Raw genomic sequence first — 17644 nt, 5'->3', positions numbered from 1 at the left:
TAAAAAAGGTGTCACGGGCTTTGAAGTGGTTTTCACAGAAAGAAGAGGGCTCATTAAACGCAACACAACAGTACAAGTCAGTATATTTGGAGCATAATTAAAGAGACATTACAATGTTTGAAAATCAAATAGCACGTTTGTTATCCTCAAAGAGTCACAATCATTGGAGCTCAAATAAAAGGTTTACTGTGCTTTTAAAGAATATTTTCACAAAGTGCAATACAACATAAATCCATGCTGTTTGACTCAGTAAACAGTATTTATAAGGAATGCTTTATATAACTGGCTGATATAAGTGACTTGTAGCATTGCTCTGATGATTATCACCAATCTGGCACAGTAGTCACAAACTGCTCTGTGAGCCACATTACTACAACTAAGAATTTTAAATTCCTTTTTAAATGATAGTTTCTCTTTCCCTGATCTGTTCAGGGGGACTAAGGTTCATTACCACTCTGCTTCCCCAACTGCTTTCGAAAACACGTAGTCCCTGCCGCCGTAGCACATCACTCCATCCTTCAGGTGAAACTTCCAACGGTTCTTACTGCGGTGAATCTGCAAATGCAAAAGTAGTGTGTACAATATTCAGTTAAAATTCAGCACTGGGCTTTGAGATGAGGTGACAATAATGGCTAATAGAGAGACAGCATGTTCTTACTTTGTCATACTGGCAAACAATGACATTGTCAGTGTCAAAAAGGTCCGGGATGTCTTGCTCAATCACATCGTCACCTGAATTCAGAGGGTCCTAATCAGAGTGCGCAATGTAGGAAACAAATAGTCAAGTTATGCAATCAAGATATGCTCTTCGGAAAACCAGCTGCAAAAATATAACTGAAAAATGTAATTTTAGGGAGAAATGCACGAATCTACTGGAGCTCTCCAAATAAAGTTTTCTTTTAATGGAAAGAAATAAGCCATGACTCATGAAAATGCATTTCAAACTCACTCTCTCACCTCCTCCTCTATGTTAGCGAGTTCATCTGCACCTTCACCGTCGCTGCTGGAGGAGATGCTGTTGCCATCACTGCTTTCATTTCCTTCCTGCAGGGCCTTCATGGCCTCTGCATTGATTATACCCAGAAAGTCATTCTCTTCCAGGGGAACCTCCTCTTCCTCCTCGAGGTCAGAGTTGCCTGCAGGACCATCGAGCTGAACGATGTCTGAGAACTGGCTGTAGCTGTAGTCCAGATCCAACTTAGCAAGAATTGCAAGAAGAAACATCACAGTTATGAATTCAGAGAAAGCACAGCAATCTGTTTTGTACCGCTAAGGAATTTAAGATTTGAATGCAGACTATGTTGATGATTTAAAAGCTTTGGGGAGAGGCTGATAAACTTGATGCTACCTGAATCCACATGTTAAAATACAAGGTAAACAGTTATTTAAAATTAAGGAAAATGGCACTCCAAAATCTGTCTTTTAAAAGTTCAAAATATTGACCAGATCTACCAGAAAAACATTTGTTTGAGTCTCTCTTGGGTCAAGCATCCCAAATACTACAACTGTTACGACCCTCTCCAGCTTATAAACAGCTATATCTTATAAACTTTTCACCATTTTGTTAAATCACTTAAAGTGCTCCTAAGAGTCTGATATTTTGTACACATTCCCCCCTTTTTGGTTTAATGTGGCAGTACTTTGTGCCAGCCCATTAAATGTTATATAAAAACAGCATAAAGCTGCAGCTGGAGTCTTTATGTCAAGCCTATATGCCTATATCCAGCATACAGAGTGATGAGTGCATTTCCCAAAATGTAGAACTACTCTTTAAACAATACATATCCACACTTTAATGACCTGGTCTTTTCTATGCCTTAAAGTGATATTTGCTATATTAGACTGAGAATTCTTTCCACATTACCCCAAGAGTCGCTTCAGACTGGCTGTCAGACTCCACAGGAGCTAGCTTCTTTGCCCTTTCTGCTTTTTCTCTCTCCTCCTCAATAACTTCTTTCAGGATGTCATCAATGTCTCTGCTCTGAGCCATCTGTGCCAGAGCCTCCTCTCTTCTGATCTGGAAGTCTAATAACTGAGTGCAAGGTGAGGCGGTCGTGCTGAGGTTAGGTTGTGGATTTGGCTCATTTTCTTCCTGTGGGAAATCTGGCTCTGTAGACTGCAGGGGAAGGCTGCCCTCCTGACTGGAGGGTAAAATGGTCTTTGGCTGTGTGACAGACTGAGCTGGAACAGAGGATGTTTCTACCTCGTGGGGAGGAATAGGATTTGGTGGGATTGCAGGAGGCTGGGGGGCAGAAGCCTCCCTCCATTCAGTGACTTTCTGCATGGCTTGGGTTGCAGGCTGCTGACCCACTGGGGCCTGCGTAACCACAACAGGAACATTGACCTTGTAAAGTTGACCTTAGTGAGGTGATACAAAAGAGTGAAATGTTATTTTGAGAAGCCTGGCCAGGCTGGAAATAAAAACTGATTTAAGCTGTAAAGTCATTCCATACCAGAGGCTGTTTGTAGAGTGACTCCTGCTGGTATCTGCACGGGGTAAGCCAATCCAGCAGGGAGGGAAAAGGTAGCAAGTGTCTCTGAATTGTTCTGAAATAAAACATTACGTTGTGAGGAAAATACAATACTAAGTATATTAAATAGCAGCTTTTGTACAATCACCTCCAAAATATAGACTTAATAATTATACACTTTGAGTCTCATCTCTTGAAGTAACTAATGAATACTGAGGTTTGCCTCATTATAAAACCACCTGCAGTTGTGGTCAAAAGTTTACCAACACTCATCATGGGCATAAATATCGTAGTAATTCAGGGCTTTCAGTGATTTCTACGAACTGTTCTTTTTCCAGGTTAGATGACTGAATAGCAGGGTCACACACAGGGTCCAGCAAAACAATCCCAGAGCATGATACCACCACCACCACGCTTGACAGCTCACATGGAGTTCTTAGGTTTGAAAGCCTCACCTTTATTCCTCCAAACATACTTCATGTCATTTGTAGCCATAAATGAAAAATGAGTGACAATATACTTTTTCTATCAAAGACATTTGCTACATCCATGCATTTGCAAATATAAGCTGAGCTTGAAAGTTACAATTCTGGAGGAGGGGCTTCTTCCTTGGTTGGCACCCTCTTAGTCCTTGGTGATCCAAATCTGGGTTCACTGTGGACAGTGACACTGGTGTTCCGGCAGTTTCCAGTTCATGGCAGGCTTGAGCCTTGGTGGTTCCCGAGTTGTTCATGAACATCCTAACCAATTTCCTCCTATCTGATTGTGACAGTTTGGGTCTTCTTTCAGGCCTTGGAAAAGTGGTGATGCATCCAGGTAACTTGTATCTGCGTACAATTGTTTGAACTGATGATCTTGGAATCTGAGGTTGTTCAGAAACAGCTCCAGGAGACCTTCAGACTTTCCCCATCTTGTGTAAATCTACAGTTGTCTTTTTGAGATCTTTACCGAGTTCCTTGGACCTTTTCTGAGAATTTGTCAGTGGAGCGGGTGCTGTCACATAAATCATTTTTAATACTCAAAAAGAGGAACTGTGATAACTAATGAGAAGGGGTTTATTTGGTTTTCAAATTTAGACATAAAATCAAAGAATTCAGCTTAAGAAAAATAACAGTTCAATCATTACAATTTAGATACATTACATTAATAGAACTTTACTATGAAACACCAAACATGTCATCCAAATGAGAAAACTATATTCAGAGGCTGTCAAATTAAAAATATTTTAGGGTGTGTCTGCAGAATCATGTTATAAAGGTGTGGAGATATATTGGTGCTAGTATGATTGCCTTCTTTCATGGTGCAAGATAAGACCTTGGACTGCCTCTCTGAGTGCCTTTCAAGTCATGTGCATCCCTCATGCAAATAATTATTAAACGTTATGGAGGTGATGTAAATCTCAATCACACTTGCCTTGACTGGGAAGCTGCGGATATTCTGATTTCCAGGGATGACAACTGAGGCTGAAAGAAATATTACCAAAAAAGTGAGTAATTTTGGCTATTTTGTACATATTAGTACAAAAAGCCATTCAAATTAAATTTATTGTACTTTGTCTTCATTTAAGATCCCCCCCCTACCTGCAGTAATTAAGGCGCAAAGCTTGCAGCTGTATTTATTACAAGAAGAGTGAAGGTGCTTCGTTTGTTGGTGAGCAATTTAAGCTTACCGGTGAGCTCCTGATCAGTCTGAGTGTAGCTGGCAGGAAGCTGGAGCACAAAGTTGGATGGGTTGGTGTTTTTCCTTAAGCCTTCCATTGCTTTTGACTGCATCACTTTTGACTCCCAGAGCTGAACAGCAGAAGACACAGCAGTATGTCTTCCAGGTATGATGCACACTCCCTCACTAGATGGATTAACTTTGCTGTCACTGACAACTTGAGTCAAGAGGTGCATTATATTTATGCTTTTAGGAAAAAAATAAATAGTAGTAATAGTGCAGGGTTATTTAAACGCACATGTCTTAAATCATCCAGGACGCGGTCTTCAACTCCTTCATCCAAGAAGAGCTCTCTCACGCTGTCAATCACGTCATCGATTATGGACAAGTAGAGCTTGGCCTGAAGTTGTTTACGAAAGTGCAAGTCAGAAGGTGTCGGTGGTTAAAAATCATTCACAGAAACTAGTTATGGATGTTTTCATAACGAGTCAAAAGCGATTTAAACGCCGTTTTCTGTGCCTCAGTGCTGAAATATATAGACCCGAGGTGGTTTTCTAAGCATATCAACGCCACTCTTCATTCCGGGTGACATAAACAGGCTAGATAAATCTGCCATTTGTCATAACAAACGCACTATTGCACACCTTACTGTGCATTCCTGCAGATATATTCAAGTAAAACATAGTCAAACAATATTATGAGCAGGCTTCTTATTGGACAAAAACCGAGCTGATCTTTCTGCCTTTTGTTTGTTGAGCGCATTAATGTAACTCACAGTTTTGCGATTAGTTTGACCTGATTAACTAAAACGATTCCGTTTCTTACCACTGGGCCTGTGTCGGTCAGCATCCTTGGTGTAAAAATGACTAGGGAACTTTGACACTAGACTTCAACCCATTTGGAAACATAATAGACAATTAACTGTGATTAAGTCGCATTGTTTTGCACGAGGCATACACGCGCAGGTGACCGCAATCAGCATCAGGCGCGCAGACAGGTGCGTTAGCACGTGAGGCTTCTTTTTGGTTTTTTCCAGGAGGGGAAAGTGATTGATTTAAAAATGTGATTTCAGTTTCTTGCTTCAAACAAGATGAAGGTTCAGGGCTTCCTAAGTGCACTTGTCATATTAGAGGTGTATTTCAGTGGAGGTTTGGGTTGAGGGGCTGGTGGCTGCTGGCTGCTGGACCTCAAATAGCATGTTTTATGGCAACAACTCCAAAATCTGAGCACACAAGTCCAGTGATCTAAGATTAAATGCGAGAGGTGACTTAACTTGTCAGCAGTCCCTTAAATATCCCTGTCCAGCACTAATACCCTCTTATTTCTCTAGTTTCCTGGTTACTTTCAGTAGAAAAGTTACACAGCTGGCACAGTGCACTTTTCCTGATCCCAGGAGTGCACAATGCCGGTAGTTAAAAATATTCCACCCTTTACAAAACACTGTTTGAACTTGGTGTTCAATAGATTCAGAGCAGCAGCGGGAGCCGTGACCCCTGCTTCTTGCAAGTTGTCTGTTTTGGCGATGCTGGGACTCTTTCAACACTGTTGGTTGACAGCTCTGATGAGGATGAGAGCGATGCAGCTGAAAAGCAGCAACACGAGACACCCTTGTGGATACTGCAGTTGCTGGAAGTAAACAGGCGGTTTAGCTGTCACTTCACTACAAAGCTACTGTGGACTCACATAGAGCCCTCACCTGAACTGTAAGAAAATAAAGGCCCTGTTTCCACATTGATATGAGGGAGTGCTGCATTAGCTCTCTGCTGAGCTTTTATTTTTATTTTATTTTTTTTTAAAAACCTTAGACAAAGAAAGTATGGGGTAATTTAAACTTGAGACTGGATTTATTCAGTGGAAAACCTCTATTCCAATGCTGTTGGTACTAAGGGATCCAAAGTGTGCCAATGAAATAAAAACATACCATTACACCACCAACACCTCCTCTGCACCCATGCAGACTCCTCAGATCATGCAAAGTTTTTCCAATCTTCTGTTGAGCCTGTGCAAATTGTACTCTCAACTTCTTGTCCTTAGCTGGCAGGAGTTGTACCTGGTGTGGTCTTCTGCGGTCATCCACTAATTGCAAGGAGCTTGGTAGTTTGATCCGTGGCTGATCCAGTGTGAGATACTTAAGCCCAAGTTGTTCTCCACATGTTCATCAGCATGTGAATGAGCTTAATAAAATGGGTGGATGATATAAAGTGCTTTGAAGCGCAGGCAAAGTAGAAAAGCACAGTTTAAGATCCAGTCCATTCACCATTCTTCTGCACACCTTGGTTGTAAATAGTCATTAATTTAGATGCTGTTGCCTTCCTTTTTTCTTTTTAGACCATTTTTTGTGAAATCCAGAGATGGTGCTTTAGAAAAATCCCACTAGATCAGCGGTTTGTGAACTATTCAGTGCAGCTCGTCTGGCACCAACAACCATACCACATTCAAAGTCACATAAATCACCTTGCTTCCCCATTCTGATGCTTAGTGTGAACATGCCTCAGCACACTGAGTTGCTGCCATGTGATTGGCTTAGACATTTGCATTAAGGAGTTGAACAAATGTACCTAACAAAGAGAGTGTATATTTTAAGACTATAATTAAAAGTTTAGAAATTGTCAGTGACAAAATTTGTGAAAAGAAAAAAATCATAACTGGACTTTAAATATTGCTAAATGGCAGTAAAACTCATTTTACAGATTTAAGAAGAACACATTTTCTTTTAAAGAGGGAGAGACTTAATAGTTTGCATGCTGAGGCATTGGTTGAGAATGACTCATAAACACAGATGCCCTTATAAAACATACTGCACAATAAAACACCAGCAGTGTAGTGAAACAATACTGAAACTTACTGACTTCTCTCTGTCTGTACCGGCGTTCTGAGCAACTTTATGCAGCTGCCTGCAGCAGTTTATCATGCCCTACAAATCATACGTCTCAGCAAGTCTGCAGTGATGGGAAGCATTTGATTTTCACACTGTTTTGAATCTTAGCGAGGTGCAGGTTTATAACTACTCTGCCCCCGTGTTGAGTAAATTACCAAGTGTGGAGAAAAAAACGAGTGCGAGATAACAGCTGTGAAAGAAGTACTACCATGACTCATTCTGGTTTAATTACTTTTTCTTTTTACTTTTGATGTATATAATATCCAGCTTAAGCAAGGTACTTCATACATAAAAGTTATCAATAAACACCTTTTTGTTCACTATGGCCCTTCACCCCCTTTTTTTTATTATCATATATAAACCCGATTCACAACCCAGCGAGCAGAAAGATACAGAATTGATTTGTTTAAATAAAATTACAGTCCTCCAACACAACACAACCTCGGTATAAAGTCAAAGGGTCAGCTCAAGATAAACAATACTTTTGTTGCTTGAGACAAAAAGAAATCTCACTTTATATATTATCAGTACCCAATATATGTTGTGATGTTACCCAAACATCACCATTCCTTAAACACAACAATCCAACACTTTTGTATCATTTCCACACATTTTTTGTACAAATAAAAAAATTCAAAGTGTGCCAACTTTAAATATAGATGGACAACACAGTAGCACCACCCGTAGCATCGGTTGATATTTAACCTCTCTCTAAAGTAATGATCTCAAAAGGCCATTACTTAAGTTGCTTATATTACACAACGTGTTTGGCGTGCATTTGTTAATTGATCTTGATAATTCTGGAGGACAGTGCAGATATTGCAGATGCAAGCGTAATCGTATAAGCTGTAAATCTCATACAATTTATAAATCTATTAAATGTAAAGTGCTAGGTATAAGGACTGTGTTAAATTGTTTATTAGGGCTAGACAAGTTCAGTCTCAGTTAAAGGATATAAAAATCATAAAACCTCCATCAGAAATGCTACCAGGCTGCGTGATTTTATAAATTCTGACACCAGATATAAGCAGAAAGTCTCTCTTCACCCTGTTTTTTTCAATATCCCTTCACCTTTAAGAAAATTTTGAAAAACATTTAAGACCAAAGGAATAACTTCCTCTACTAAGTGTCTTTAATCATCACTGCGTCATACAGCCAGACTGCCTCTGTGACTCTGTTTCAATCCATTTCTTTTCCACTTCCACCTAAAAAAGAAAAAAAAAGTTAGTTCCAATAAATAAAAAAAAAAAAGAAATCTATCCACAATTAAGCGCAGATGAAGATATTTTTCCGCTTAAGCATCTCACCTGACAGTGATAGCGCGTCCAACTGGTCACATGTTTCTGCGGCTGGATGTCATTCACGGTGCCCAAGGATTTAACCCTGGTCTGTGACACAACCGCGCCCACAATTTCACATTCCATCGTGACAAAAGGGTACCAGTCATTTGGGATCTCCTGATCAGATCCCAGCTCCAGTTTGCAGGAAAACGAGTGGGGATGATCCAAGGCTGCAAAGCAGGAAAGAAAGGTCACTTGCAGCTGTCGTCTTACATCACAGCACGACAAACATACTGTGCATAGGCAGAAGGAGGCAAGAGTAAAAAACAGAATAAGAAAAGGATGTGTAAGGCTAAATGTTAAGGGGGACCTATCATGCTCCTCATTATTTCTGTCACTTATGTACTGTTATATACTGTTGATCTTGCTCTTGCTCTTGACGAAGGCGGTTGCACTTTTCTCCTCCTCCTCCTCCTCCTCTCCCTTAGCTTCCCTGCTTAGCCTCTTGTGTCCTTGTCTAGTCTCGTGGTTTTTTTGTATTACTTTTCCCTGGAACACTCTCTCACAGTCTGTTCTCTAAAACCTAAAAGAGAATTATGGATTTGATCAACTGGTCTCTGAATGAAATTGACACCCTTTTCTCAACGAGAAGTTTGGGCTTGGGTGAGCCTGAGTGCTGAAGATATCTACCTATTGGAACCATCTCGGCAGATATCTTCCTATTCGGAACCATGGTAACAGGGTTCGGGCTGATCGGAGCTGGCTTGGCCCTGACTTACCGACGAACTAAGGAAGCGGAACCGGCTGTTCAAACCCCCACAAGGCTGCCCGCTGGGATTGAAACGATGGGAAGAGGCGTGAGTTTCTCAAAATGGGCTCATTGAGTGCAGCACGGATAAGATCTCAGAAAGGCTTGCGGCTGCCGTGAATACTCAGAATAAGATCTGAGTGCAGACTGGATTACATCTCGGAAGGGCTCGCTCGGCATAACATCTCTGAGCGTAAATTGGATGTCATCTCGGGGAGGCACACTGTCGTGAGTTCTCAGAATCGGCTCTTTGGGCACAAGAATGACAACATCACAGAGCGCAAGTATGGCGGCTCATGCTCTCCAACGGGAGATTGACAGACCAGTGTTGGACTGTAGAACTGCTTGGAAATTCATATGAGCTGTTCGCACTAAAGTAAAAAGCACCATCACTTATGCGGATACCCTTTCGGCGCCAGCTGCAAGGCTGGAGCTGAACAACAACACCCTGATAACGACTGTGTTTTGACTGTTCTTCCCTTTCTATGCAAGGCCACCTGGGTTGGCTGGAAGACTGTTTACTTAGCCTGGCAGGGCGAAGGACACGGTCTCAGCTGAACTCTGGACACATACACACACACACACACACACACGCACACAGACATATATACACATGCAGACATGCACTCATCCCCCCTCCCCCCTCCAAACGCCTTCGACGCTTATTCCTTTCCGATGCTGACGGTGGATCAAGGAGACCAGCGCATAGGCTGCAGGCCCGGATGTACTGTCTAAATCGGCTGTCTCTCACCCTTTACCCATCCCTGTTGCTTGTCATGTGTTTTTTTTGGTGTATTAAGAGTTTTTTCATGTGCTATGTGCAGAGGTGGTTTTTTTTTCTGTTCTCAAACTGATCTCCCTGTTGGAGCTCGGTCTGGGGGGAGTTACTTTTTTCTCCTTATCTTTCCTCATGTTGTGCATTTTCCATTGTTATACCTCTCTGACCTGTCTTCCCCATGTGATGTTTTGTGTAATATATGCATGGTCGGAGGGTACGATGGCGCCGCCATTGCGTGCAATAGGTCGGCAGCCTTATGAAATTTCCCCTTGTGGGACTAATAAAGGTATATCAATCAATCAATTACAGCAGTCTCAGATTAAACATGGCTACACTTTCAAATAATGAGGTCAATGTATGTGTAAAGCTTCAGATTGCACCAGATACTCCTTTTAACTGTTGTCATGTCTCTTGTCTCACAGAGCCCTGGCTGTGGACTAAGTTAAAGCTGCTGTTCAAACCTTCTGTTTACAAGGAGCAGCCAATCATAAGAAAGCTAGCTAAAACGGTCAGAAACAGCTTGTTTCAGACCTTGCACCAATGAAGCATATAATCACAGAAAACTATTCAAATTGAGAGAGCTTAAAACTATATACAGCTGGAAAAGTGCAACAGGTTCCTTTTTGACCTGTCATAAGCGTTACCCATATTCTTTGCAGGCAGTCTGTCGATCCTCCACAAGATTGCCGAATATACATTCTCGTACTTGACGGTGCCGATTGACACCTGCATGACAGGCTGTGAATCTGCAGCGGTGACTGAGCCCAAGCAGGCATTTCTGTTCATGCGGGCCTTTAAAGACCTCTGTCGCAGTAAGGCCACCGTCTGTGTCACTTTGACCCAGTCGTCTGGCACTGGAACACGGATCACAACGTTCTCACACAGCGGGTAGTGAGTGTCAGACTCCCTCATGCAAGAAAGGAATGTGGTTGACATGTTGAGAAAGGCCTGGAGCTCCACGTAGGCACCTTGAACCGTTACCGTAGCTTTGATCGAGAAGGGAATTTCAGTGCAACCCAGGACCCTTGTTTTGTACCGCATCAACTCCACTCTGCATGCATCAGGAGGCAAAAACTTGATCAGTCGCGACCTCTGAAACTCTGTCTCGTTCACGCATTTGTGGAAATGGTAGCCTGCAATCTCCATCCAGAGTTCACTGCCCTCCTCTGAGCCGTAGCTGGAGTCAAAGTGCAGCAACCCGAGGTCATTAAGGGCAAGAAAACAGTCTCCTAGTCCGTTCAGAAAAGCAAGACAGTGAATCTGGGTGAAGGCTGTTTGCTCCATTACTCCCCCACACTTATCTAGCTGTATCCAGATGTGATCGGTGATCTGCAGCGACAGCTCCTGTTCCTCGTAGTGCCGCCTCTGCTGGTGGGGGACACTCAGTTTGAAGATCTCCTCCTCCATGGAGACCATAAGGTCCTCTATCTCATCGTGCACTGTGGAGCCAAACTTGAGGAGCTGCTCTACCTCAGCTTCATGACTAACCTCAAACTTTGGGTGAAAGCGTTTCTTTTCTGTGTAGGAGAAATGTTCCACCTTGACTGTGAGGACTTTGCGGGGCTCGCTGTAGCTTTCCAGTTTAAGATCCGAGAGCCTGCAGTGAGGGAGAAGCTGAAATTCCTTGAATGGCTTCTCAAGTCCTTTCTCATAGAACATCTGTAGCACACCTCCCGGCAACAAGCGGAGATAGATCGGTCCCCACTGACGCGAGGACATGCGGTTCTTTTTTTCAGGAATCCTGAGCATGATAGACCAACCATCTCTCTTCTGACTACGAAACAAACCGCGAGGCGCAAACTGAGATGTACCTTCATTTAACACCTCACTTTTCCAACTTAGCCGCCTCTGCCCTTCTTTGTCTGTCTCTGTCTGGAAGTCGGTTTCTGTATGTAGGCCTTCCAGTTTGTTGCAAACAACAGAGAAGGAAAGCTGGTCACGCTGAGGCTCACTGCCATCTTTGGTCCGTATAAAGAAACGTGGAAGGCTGTTGTCCGATTCAGAGTCTGAGGAGGAGCTACCCACATCCGTATTTAGTCTAGGTCCATCCCAGAACGGGTTAAAGTGTCCTGAATTCCCCTTGAAAGAAGGGAAAGGGCTTGGCCCATCTGATGTTTGATTCAGGGCCTGTGGTGCAGGAGAGAAAACAGAGGTGGTAGCTGGGCTGGAAAAATTCCTTGAGAAGTTCTTCTTGTCCCATGTTTTGGAGTAAAATGGGGACGCGCTGCTAGGAACCCCACCTTCAGGAGTGCAAAACGGTGTGCTACATGGTACACAGGAACTTCCGCTAAGACTTGAGTGACTTTGAGGTGATTCCAGGGAACTACTGAAGCTCCAGGAAGTATCTTTGATTGGAGGAAGCACTAACTTCAGGCCGTTGGGACGCGGCACTGATGCTTTGATAAGTCCTGGGGACTGCAGAGGCTTCTGAGGTGACGAGAGCGGCGTGCTGTCATCTTCAAACGTGACCCAGTTTGAGTGATTTGTGGAACACATGGCCAAAGAGGTCTGCAGACAGGTCAAAATGACAGCTCCTCCTTTGTTGCATTAACCGTCCCCAAATTCAAAAGTCTTCTTCTCTGTTAGAAGAAAAAGAAAGAGAAGAATGAGACACTATTGACACAAGTTCAAATGTAAAACTAATTTAGATCAAATCTCTAAGGTCAGCTCCCATCTCAAAGCACAAACAACAGAAACCTTTGCTATCGGTACACGAGAGAGCCCTCGAGGACATAAATAAAACATGTCTTTAAAGTACTCCATTAAAGCTTAATCAACACCTGACCCGGAACAAGTTCATTTCCGTTTCTGTTTTCTCCATTACAATTACCTAAGGTTCGCTGACGTGACAGCTGAACAAGCATTCTGCAGCCCAATGTTGGCGAAGAGGGAGTCGAATTTCTCACACCACAGATTTATTTTTTAGAGACATTTATTAACTGAAAACTCTCAGAAGTCATTCCATCATAGCACATGAACACTCGTTCCCAGAGTTTTATCTTTTAGCTATAAAGATGAGGACTAAAGGAACGGTGACAGGAGACTGCAGGGAATTCTTGCACTGACAGATTCGTCTTTACACCAGTAATTATAACAGGGATTTCATGCATGTTTATGCAACTTTAATAAACTCACTCACTCTCACACACACACCACCTCCTTCATTTAGATTAGTTGTGCAAGCAATACAAGAAATGATACAGTCTTTATTCTTCTAACAATATCCCAATACAAAGTGTCAGCCTGAGAAATGGGTGAAGAAATCTGTTCTTCTTAGTCAAAATAGGAAAGCTGTCGATGCAAACCAAACACTGCATCGCAGTTTCTCAAAGGACTTTTAGAATCTCTCTCTCTGTAGCACAGAATTTTTATTTTTTTTTAAATGCATAGAGGATAAAGCAAAAAAGACTTCAGAGATGTGGCAGTTCAAAGCTGCTGCAATGTAAAAAGGTGTATTTTAGTCCTGCTGTGCTGTCTAAATATTTCAAAGCCAGCGTGCTCCAAATTGCGTGGGAGAAAAGTTAGCCATGGCAGAAAAAGTCCAGCCTCGTTAAAAAACCATGAGGTCAGATGAGAGAAGCAGGTACACTGGGGCTCATCTAGTTCCACACCAGGCCTCAAAAAGGGACAAAGTGTGCATGGCATCTTTATGGTGGATGGTATTTTAATATATGAATGATATATTGAAAAAGTATGGCGATATTGCTAAACAGGAATGGCGTTCAGGCTAATCTGCCAGCGGTTAGAGAGTAAACATGTTTTAATCTTTATACGATCTCGCAGTTAATTTTCCAGCTACTCAATCACAATCTGCCTTTTGATGTGCTGGCAGTTCAGCTCTCAGTAATATCCGGCTCAGTGAAGCCCCCTTACAAAATACAGACGCTTCATCTTCCCATAAAAAAAGGGGGGACAGAAAGCCTCAATTACAGGCTCCCTCCTCGCTCCAAGACGCAGCCATGACTTGCATGGAGGAGACATTGAGTGAAAAGTTCCTCTTGCTACAAATAAACAGGGAGGTGTGTGTGTGTGTGTGTGTGTGTGAGTAAGGGAGGGCGTTCTGATTCAGAGGAGTGGACTGACAACTCTCCAGTCAAACAGTGAAGAACATCTTTCTAATGAGAGGATGTTTGCGAGGTTTTACGCAGACGTTTCCACGAGCTCATCCGTCTCTCCAACTTATAGAATCCATCTGCTTCGATTCACAGAGGAGGAGGAAATCTCCACAGGGGGTTACTGACAGTCTTTCAGACTCATTTCCAAGCCAGCCATCTCTTCCTGGGCTCTCCAGCAGGCAATACAGAAATGAGACTCTGCTAAATCAACAGAGGACAAAAGAATACATTCCACACATTCCTCTGGGACAAGCCGCTTTGCACACAGGAAATAGCAGGCTGCTGTATTCGTGTGAACTGACAACAAATATTATCTTAATGTCAGTTTATCACACTTCAAAAATGCACCAGTTCTACAGGTCGTGAATTTGGATTGGTCTGATTATTTATTACTGCCAAAGCGCAGCGAAAAGAAAAAGACTGGTGATTAAGAGAGCCTTACGAAACTAATTATGTACTTTAAAGACATATAAAAACAAGTCGGAACTACTATGAGGATTTTTACACTGATTTATTATTGTCTCGAGACTTAAGATGACCTCATCAGATTTCTACCAGCTAAAAACCAATGCAAAGTTAAGAGCTGTAATTCTGCAGGGCAACGTCAGGCTCCCTGTACAGGTTGGTTTGCAGTTAAATTACAGCCCTGCAGTTATGACAAACAGCCAGCAAAGACCATCCGGCTTCTCAAGTTTATCATTACTGATCATTATTGTACTTATTTAAATTGCTTGCTAAACCAAGGGTAGGCCAAAAAAAAAAAAAAAAAAAAAAAAGTTGCACACCTCACAGACATTAACAAGGTCTAATGCTGCTTAACCACAGCTATTTGGCCTCGCTAGTTGCTGAAAATGTAAGCTTTAAAAGGCGCCAGTCGTGCAGAGCATTTTGATATTGGTTTTTTCAAAGCTGCATGGGAGGATGAATACACGCGCTAACAGATCAGCTGGCAGATAGTGGAAAAATTAAGCATGGAGCATGAGAACATGCAATCCACAAAGGGGAACTGCCATGAAACTACTGAAAATAGTATGGCTTATATGGTTAATTACTGATAAATGATGACTGAGTGGAAAGTCTTGTGGTTCAACAATAAAACTGCTGAATTTGGAAAAAAAAATTAAACACACACACAGATACAGACAGACACACACACACACACACACACATAAGGGCTTGAACTCAGCAGACAGATGCTTCCTGATTAAAGAAGACACTTTCCTGCTGGATTCTCTAGCCACTTCCTGTACATTCACACCACAGCCTGGAATATTTTTCCTTCGAAATAAAACGTGTATATATAAATATACAAAATAAGACACACTTTAAAATGAGAGGGCAGGCTGCTACCATTGGAACCACAATGAGAGCATGGACTAGTGCAGAGCTGAAAATGTGATGACCCATTTCCAGTGGCAGCAGTGGCATCGTGTGCAAAGTGAGCTCCCATTAACACAAAGCACAGGAGCGAGTGTGGGTGCCGTAGCTCTTTTTGTCTCCTCACACGTTGAATGAATCGGTGTTATGTTAGTTATACACTTTAATCCCGGGATTCCCTGCCGCATTTATTGTGGAGATTTGTTCCAGTTCAGACAAGCATGACTGGGAACAGAATGAGGAGGAATGAATGGGGGGATGTTTGTGGATGTAGTTTACTCATTTAATTATGCTTTCCTTTCATCTGGAATGAAGGGATAAACTATTATAAACTTGTCCTTAAAGTATGAAAAAAATAATAGAATAAATTAAAATATATAGATGTTAGTTTTAGTACACAGGGGGTTTAAGCTGCAGTCTCTAGTACAGGGTTGACAAACATAAGCCCCACAGGCCACAGCTGGCCTGGAAAAGACTCAAATCCATCCCACTGAACTGCTTTGGAAAATGTAAAGGACAGCATAAATTTTGAACTTTTTTTTTTTTAACTGCATTTTCATAGGTTTTACAGCTTTTCCTACTGATAATGACCTCCTCCATTACTCTTAAGTAATGAATAAACCACTAAATAACAGAAAAGCTCCAGTTTTTTTCCACCATCTACTACAGAAATGTCACAGTGAGTCCACAGGGAAAAAAAAATACTGTGAATTAACAAAGACTTTCTGAGCAATAAGCAACCATAATCTTTTCTGTAATTTTACACCTTCATTTCTTACAATGTAAGCCCAAAGACATGCTAACAGATTCCTTTCATTAACTAGAGAAGCATTTTTTCCTCAGACTGGCATGTCCTGTTTAAACTGCACTTCTTATTCTTACATTAAGATATCTCAGGGATTAAATGTATAGTTAAACAGTTTCTTTCCCCTTCAAATGAAAGTGGGCTCTATGTGGCTTACATTGTAAAATGAGTTACCGGAAATGTACAACCCTACATCCAGTCTCAAGCCAGGAAGTTAACATTTTCTCGTGCACAGGGTCTATCCCTGTATCAAGTACATTTCACTTGTCCAAATTCCTTTAAATGCATTTATTTTTATAAACTGTACTTTTGTAACAAAATTAAATGGTAAGATTTACATGTAATCAAAATACTTGTAAAATGAGTTTGACATTCCTGCTGTAGCAGCTTTGATTGCTACTACAGGCTGTTATCTGTTAGTTGACTATGATTGGGCTACTTTACTGACTTCATGACTCTTGCACTGGTCCCTTCACTGCTAAAGTGGCTACATTCCAGCAAAAGTTACAAAATCTCACATTTAGCCATACTTATTAAAAGTTTCCTGTATTAAAAAAAAGGTTACACATTTCCTACTAATATTATCTACATGCGCAGATAAACTGTATGCCTCCTGTTAAATCACACTTATTTGATAGACTGTTTCATTGTCACACCCAGCGTGCGGTCAGTTGGCTGCCAGACACAAACACTAGTTGCTGGAAAACAACATTTCTTTTCGCCCCATGGCAACTCAAGACTGGACACACAAAACAGTACCAAGCATGCTGTCATCCACAACAGAGCCAGGCCCGCGTCCCGGACAGAGAGGCCCACTCCTGGGATAAAGCTCCGCGCCTTTTGTTTTGACGCACGAGCTCGAAGGAGTAAAGTTGTCACTCTGAGTTTACTTTTATCGTGCTCTGGCTTTACGCACTTTTAAGTGAGCACCACACGCGCCAGTCACTCTCGACCGAGCGACGACACGACAGCACACCGGGTCGACGCTTACAAAAAAAAGTACACCAAAACAGTTTTTTTGGTTTTTACAACGTGACACGAACTAAACACAGCTCCCTGAGTGCAAGCGAAAAGGAAAACATACTCACAAACTTAGCAGCAGCAGTAACGGTGACTAATTCAGGCCATGACTTTTTGTTGCTTTGTTTTGTTTTTTTTTGATGGACACGTCTGAACTCCGACGTCGGCCCGGTCCTGATCAAAATGGCAGAGTGTAAATCCTGGGAGTTTGCACAGCCTAGCGCTTCCCCCTCCCGAGTTCAGACTGATGGTTGTCCTCCGACGGGACACTGTGGGACTGAACACAGCAGTGCTGCGTTCAATGCGGTGGGACACATCAGAACATTTGCTATTTCTGGACATACGTTAACTTACTAAGTTCATGTTTCGACAAATTAATGTTAATATGCTCACTTAGTAAGTATCAGAGTTCAGATTGGGTTGACATTGTTTCAAAGCTAACCATAAACATAG

The 17644-nt window shown here is 42.0% G+C and overlaps 1 protein-coding gene across 1 annotated transcript; it reads right to left on the bottom strand.

The window, feature by feature from the left end:
- Positions 1 to 66: 66 nt before the first annotated feature.
- Positions 67 to 17456, bottom strand: LOC116314173 (stonin-1). Its single transcript, XM_031732102.2, has 11 exons — positions 17260 to 17456; positions 10519 to 12453; positions 8316 to 8518; positions 4429 to 4530; positions 4141 to 4261; positions 3885 to 3934; positions 2454 to 2547; positions 1865 to 2358; positions 958 to 1197; positions 659 to 748; positions 67 to 555 (listed from the first exon to the last, which is right to left on the bottom strand). Exons 2-11 carry the CDS (start codon positions 12368 to 12370, stop codon positions 448 to 450), a joined length of 3354 nt encoding a protein of 1117 aa, XP_031587962.1. The 5' UTR covers positions 12371 to 12453; positions 17260 to 17456; the 3' UTR covers positions 67 to 447.
- Between the last annotated feature and the right edge of the window lie 188 nt (positions 17457 to 17644).

The sequence above is a fragment of the Oreochromis aureus genome, linkage group 13, assembly GCF_013358895.1.
Source record: "Oreochromis aureus strain Israel breed Guangdong linkage group 13, ZZ_aureus, whole genome shotgun sequence".
NCBI lineage: Eukaryota > Metazoa > Chordata > Actinopteri > Cichliformes > Cichlidae > Oreochromis > Oreochromis aureus.
Note: the sequence above shows the minus strand (reverse complement) of the source record. Positions and strands in the feature narration are given on the sequence as shown.